The sequence below is a fragment of the Diadema setosum genome, chromosome 19 (genome assembly GCF_964275005.1).
Source record: "Diadema setosum chromosome 19, eeDiaSeto1, whole genome shotgun sequence".
Lineage (NCBI taxonomy): Eukaryota > Metazoa > Echinodermata > Echinoidea > Diadematoida > Diadematidae > Diadema > Diadema setosum.
The window spans coordinates 16358286-16364643 of NC_092703.1; the positions used below are offsets into that span (position 1 = coordinate 16358286).

At 43.8% G+C, this 6358-nt stretch overlaps 1 protein-coding gene across 1 annotated transcript; it reads left to right on the forward strand.

Annotated features, from left to right (window-relative positions):
- The first annotated feature begins 1853 nt into the window (after positions 1-1853).
- LOC140242247 (KH domain-containing RNA-binding protein qki.S-like) lies at positions 1854-5705 on the forward strand. The gene is made up of 3 exons (XM_072321992.1): positions 1854-1969; positions 3073-3348; positions 5632-5705. Exons 1-3 carry the CDS (start codon positions 1900-1902, stop codon positions 5703-5705), a joined length of 420 nt encoding a protein of 139 aa, XP_072178093.1. The 5' UTR covers positions 1854-1899.
- The last annotated feature ends 653 nt before the right edge of the window (positions 5706-6358 follow it).

The following is a 6358-nucleotide window of genomic DNA, read 5'->3' on the forward strand; positions in this document are numbered from 1 at the left end:
TAGTCCATTCGCCCACCACCACCACCAACCCCCTCGTCTTCGCCAGGGGAATTGTTGTTCACCCCTTGGCTGGGTCTTTTCTTTTTCTCCAGTCTGCTGAATAGCACATAGGCCTTGATTGCACACTGGGCACTGACCAGGCTAACAGCTTATAGTACGGTTTCTGGTACGTCTCAAAGGTCCACTTATTTATTTTTTTTTTTCATTGTCCTATGTTTTTAATTAAAAGGACAGAGGAGATGATCCGTCTATTTTGTATGACTGACTGACTGCCCAGGAAGCGTAAAAACTTCTACTTTTCTCTGAAAGTATAGAGGAGCTGTTTGGAGTGTCAGGTGGGGCAGGGCAGTGAGAGGAAAAGACCCCCCCCCCCCCCACCCAAGACACACACACGCACAAACAAGTCTGAATGGTAACAATCAAGCAAGGCAAAAGATTGATCGAGTTGGGAGCAGAACTGGACAATCATTCAAAAAAGGGTAGTTTCAATGTCGGTATTGAAGCTGTCTGGCAAGGAGTTGTCTTGGCCGTACACTTTGCATCTCGAGCAAAGGACCCCCCATACTTCCTTCCATTTGGTATATGCCGAATTTCATGTTATCGTGAATCAGTATTTTGTTTATGTTTGTGCGTCACGGTTCTGATAAAGTCGAGTGCATCACAATATGCGTTCGAAAAAGCCTCCTCTGCCAAAACCATGGAAGTGACATCCCTGAAACACGAAACATTGTCATAGCGCAATGTGGGCAATGATTACCAGTAGATGGCCTACACTGTACATCTAGTTCTCTTGTCATGCAGCAGAGTCTGTACATGTAGTTTAGCTTCTGGTTGAGTAATCAATAGCTCCAGAAGGGCATGTTCCCCCCCCCCCCCCCCAAAAAAAAAAAAAAAAAAAAAACATACACAAACCATACAAGGCTGTTTGTCAAAACTAGAGTCCCGTTCTGCCATACCTAGCTGCACCCATGCATCAGTGGCAGATGATTTGCCCCCTGTGTCTCTCGATGCCATGACTGAGGAAGTATGATCACCATGATTACAAGATCATCATCCGACTGCAGAGACAGTTTTGCTGCCCCCTATCAAAATGCATGAACCTGTCCTCCGGAGGCAAAAGGCATAAATGCCATATTAACGACACCTCGGCCGTGTCATTTCACTGAAAGCCGGATTGGACTGTTGTTATGTCACCATTACTGGGGCCAGGGTAATTTGTAGCGATGCTGTTTTTGTCATGAATGATTTATAATGTGGCTCATTTGAAGGGATTGTGGGGGGGGGGAAGAAGTTATGAAAACAAACAGAAAAAGAGATAGAAATGAATGATAGAATGAAGGCAAGAGGAATGATGATGAAGACTGTGGCTTCTCCGCCCCCTGAGGACTGGTGGAGAGGGGGAGGGGAAGGGAGAAGGGGGGCAGTGGAGATGGAGGAATGGCTTGGATGCCTGAAATAGCGATTCCGCTCACTCATTTCTGTGATTAATGATGCTGCCACACCTTCAAACTCTGTTACTCCTAGCGGTGCATGGAAGGTTACGATAACAGCTGCGGGAGGGCAGAGAGGAATGGGGCTCAATCCGAAGACCAGGCGCTGTATCCCGGAGTGACAGGGGCGTGATGTGAAAATCAGTAGAGTTCAACTTTACTCATTTTTTTTTGGACTTCCTTTTTTTTTTAGGGGGAGGTCGTTGCCTTTAAGATTTCTTTAGATATGAACATATTCTTTTTCACCAACATATTATTTGTGACTCAGCTGCTCGTTAGTGTGTACTTGTTGCATGAATTAATGTACCTGTGACTTATCTATCTTTGTTTTATCTCTGTCTTTTTCTGTACCATGCAGGCTGAAGGTGAAGATGAGCTGAAGAAGAGACAACTGATAGAACTGGCCCTCATGAAAGGAACGTACAGAGACAACACCAGCAAGCTACAAGCCACCAGTGTTGCAGCCACAACGCCACTTAGTGAGTCGCGACTTTACTCATGCCGTGCAATTTGAAGACGTCTCCTGCAAGGACCCACAGGGAGAGATTTATTTCTCGTTGAAGATTGTGATGGGTGGAGGGGGAATATATGCCAAAGTGATAACCACCTCCATCAGATACTTTCATGGGGAGGGGGGGGGGGGGGGGGTGGAGGGGGGGGGGATGATGATGCATTCTCAAGATTTGCAAAGGTGTGCAGGTGATGTTAAGGGTGTTGCTGCAATGCTCTATGGTGAGGTATAATGCCATAGTTGGAAGGCTCTCTAAAAGCATGGACATATGAAAATTCCATGGGAAACCTCTCTTCTACACCTCCTCAGGGAGTGGAATACTGAATTTTATAAAGCTGGAAGGAAAAGCCAAACTGGTGATCTTAGGTCTTAGAGGGCGTGTTCAGTCAAGTTAGGATAACTTGCCTTTTAATTTGATGAGTGCTAGCAGAGAGAATTCTGTGGTAGATGGTAGGGAGCTGTGGTGAGCTGGCAGTCAATTGTGCATCTGTGCCAATCCACTGTAGCGCCCTCTGTTGGTGGCACCTAGCATTTTTGTCAGTGTGAGATCTGTGAAGGAGTGAGTGGTAAACCAAGCTCTTCTGATATTAGAGACAGATGGTCTTAGCACCCCCCTCCCCCCCAATTCATCGAAAAATTAGAAGGGCTCCCATTTTTATACAACTTGGCCCAAATTAGATTAAAAGCCCTGCTTTTGTTGTAGCCATTTGATACTGTACATAGAGTCATTATACTTATGAACTTATTTGCATCAAATAAGAATACTCCTCCCCCCCACACAGACAAAAACCGAGAAGAATAACTAAGAAAACTAAGTAACAATAACTAGGGGAAAGAATTGTTGATGTTTTGTTTGTTAATTTTCAAGGGAGTTTTAAATGGAATTCTGTTCACAGTGTACTCTTGTGCAGCGAAGAAGATGCAATGCAAAGTTGTTGCATCATTCAACAGCCAACTGAATATTAGCTGTTGTTGATCACTTGAAGTACATGTTTATGAGGTCGACCTAAAATGTGATAAGTGTACAGTGAGCTACATTTTACCTCTTCTCTTGCTGTGTGCCCCCTACAGCCTCACCTCGCACATTGCCAGCTCCCGCCGGTGCCTTAGTCCCCCAGCCTCTCCGGTCTCCGACGCCAGCCGCCCAGGCACACCTCCTGGCGCCATCCCTCCTGCCGCGGATGGCGGCGACGACGATGGTCAATGGACTGGGCACGCTGCCGACCACGCCCATGATGCCCACCCACGACGGATCCAACATTCTCATGCCGCTGGACCCGTACCAGCAGTACGCCTTCACCCCTTCCATGCTGGAGTACCCACCAGGCATCTCGGACGGCACACTCGGTATGTTCATGGCTGCCACCGTGCATTAGTGGGAGGGGCCGGGGGTTCGGGGCTTAGCGGCCTCCTGCCCCCGCAACTCTCCTACCATGCCATCACAACCACCCCTTTCCCTCGAGAGGAATGGGTCAAGTTTCACCTCTTTTGTGACTCGGTCACATCAAACATTTCAAGTGGTCAGTCAGTAAAGTGATCAGCCCACCTGACCGATGGCAGGGGACCAAAGACCAGGATAGCTCAATTATACGCAAATTTGTGACAGTTCACACAGATATTCTATTGTTACACTATCAGGGAAATACAACTGAGCAGAGATTGCTATGGTTCAGATTTTCACTGTTTCATCTGACCCTCATTGGCTAGAAGACTCCCATTCCTCGTCCAGTGGATGCCGGGTTCTGCAAAGGGAGATTCAGCAGTCCTCAAAGCAGGAGATGTTTGGGGGTGGGGATGAGGGAAAGTGGAGGTTAGAGAAGCAATCTTTTATAGGTGACATGAAGCCCAATACTTGTTGGATCTTCTGCTGAATTGTTTCCAATCAAGAATTAAATAATTTCGCTCCCCTCCTCCATGTGCTATTGTTAAAAAGGGGGGAAAGCTATCAATAGGGACTTCTATGCCAGGGGTCTGCTTCAGTGCAATTCACAGTTTGGCCTTCCATAGCCCGAATTGGGATAACTCTTTTGAGTAGAGCCAAATGTCTCAAATCCTCACCCCTGCACACAGAAACATCTTAAAGCTTGTTCAGGACAATTTAGCAAGATTTTGTCAGTTATATCTCAAAATGTGCACATCTGGGCTGTTGTAAAACTCAAAAGGGGAAAATATGCCGTCAAACCGTCTGCAATCAATGCCGCAATCAGGTACGGCAATGTGTGCTTCCATTTTCAGTGAGTGTGTGAAATAAGGATAAAACCCTGTGTGTGATGTGTGTTCATGTTTTGTAGAGTCTAGGCAAAATGTATCTCGTTCGCACAAGTTTTATCTTCGATTTACCTTCTCCTCAAAGTTACCTTGACATTACAATTGGACAAAACATGAGTCAACTCAGATGGTACAGAAGGGTAAATTCTGTGGCATTGAATACTGCTGGATGTTTCAATCTATGATGTGCAAATATGAAAAGCTATTCTCGTACTGTCGTAAGATTTATTTTTTAATGCACCTTTCAATTGTCTTTCTCCTTACATAATCTGGAGATGAATTTGTGTCAAGGAAGTTTTTCATGACATTTAATCATTGTTGAGAAGAATTGTCAAAGTCTTTCAGTATCTATATGTATAAGTAGATGAATACATTGATATATATTTTTGTACGGAGAAAGTTAAGAGTCTTAAGGCATACAGAAAACCTTGGATGAATTGTGTGTTTATAACTCAAAAACTGTTACAACTCGACTTGTTGGAACCTGGACATTCCTTTTATTTTCTGTTGTCTTTTAATCAAACCCTTTGCACCAAAGCTTTGCTAATCATATAACATATTCACAGCGAAATCGCAGGTAAAATTATATATATACGGCCGGGGGTTGTGTTCAAGCACCGGGGGTGCTTTAGCTTTTCACAAGAATTGTTTCTTTCTTTCTTTTTTTTTTCTAATCATGATGATAATCAGATTCCATTTCCCCCTGCAGAATGATCAAAAGCCTATGACTACTCAAGATGTCATTCATCAGCTCCTCAGAAGCAGAATTTGTTTAAATGCAGTTAACATCCATCTAGTTCTTAAACATAATTAATTGTTATTGTCATAATTTCACCTGCTTTTGTTAATTGTGAGATTTTTGTCTATCAAGTCTTCAGCTAGAAACTGTTCAAAGCCTAGACTAGATTTAGAAAACAAATGTGTGTTGATTGATGCAATGTTCGTATCAGAAAATTGGCGACTGGAGATTCCATAAAAATACACACTTAAAAACTAAAGAATCGGGAAAGTTTCTAAATCTCACTAGCAGATAGATTGACAATATTAGTATGCTCCCTGTGAAGATGGTTTTGTGTAGATATTATAATACAGTTTCGTGAGCAGTTGTATATTCATTGTCTAACATGTTTATTCTATTTCCTCTTTAATCCTCCATCTGTGTGGGAAAACAACAACAAATGCCAATTTGCCATTCATTGGAATTTGAAAAAAAAAAAATGAAAAATTTCGAATCCACACAAATGTCTCGGCAACGCCCCCCTTCCACCACCTTTTGATGGACTAATGGTGTAATGTGGATTTGTGGTGCCACGCCTCCTCACGGGTGCATGTCATGTCCCCCCCTCCGAACCCCACCCCCAGGTGCCGCACCAAAGCTGCGAAGGACAGTCCGGGAGCACCCATACCAGAGAGCCTTAATTGATGCAAGAGGTTAGTTTCTGCTCTCGTCTTATTTGATATTGTGACATACTCTCTTTTTCTTTATTTTCTCTTTTTTTGTAAAAAAAAAAAAAGGTCATCAACTTCCCCAAAAAAAATCCTCTGTAGTTTTTTTTTTTTTTCTTTGTATTCCACAAACATTTTTCAGGTGCAATTTGGCGATTCTTCTACAGCAAAGCCCTTCTCCAATCCCATTTTAGTGCTTGTTCTGTGGGGTCATCTCATCTAGACTGTCGGGCTATGGTCACACGTCAGTTGGTTGGGCGGGGCAAAGAAGTCTCCGTGAGGAAAATTGTTAACGGAAGAAAAAACTACCTTCATGGCAATCCATTACCAAGTTTGTAACAGGGCATCACAGTGATGTCGAAGATCACAGAGAACCGCTACCATGTGACTTTTCGGTGCTCGCTGACCTCTTTGGCGACTTGTCACTTAAACTCAAAGATCGTTGCAAATTTTTGGATAGAGGAATCATCCTCTCTGTCGTTGACAGACAAAAGCCTTTTCGGAGACAATTTTCCCAGTTTCAGCACAGAATGTGTGACCATAGGGGCTGACACCGTCAAATTAATTCCTTGTCTTTTCCCTAGAATTTCTTCCCATCTTCCCAGCAGGCTTCCAAAGTGCGTCGCAATGCGTAGGACAAGAA

What these genes read in the sequence shown, in the direction of transcription:
- LOC140242247 (XM_072321992.1), top strand. Translation starts at nt 1,900, where the DNA reads ATGAAAGGAACGTACAGAGACAACACCAGCAAGCTACAAGCCACCAGT. An exon ending in TGCAGCCACAACGCCACTTA is followed by an intron (nt 1,970 to 3,072) that starts GTGAGTCGCGAC and finishes TGCCCCCTACAG; the next exon opens with CCTCACCTCGCACATTGCCA. An exon ending in CATCTCGGACGGCACACTCG is followed by an intron (nt 3,349 to 5,631) that starts GTATGTTCATGG and finishes CCCCACCCCCAG; the next exon opens with GTGCCGCACCAAAGCTGCGA.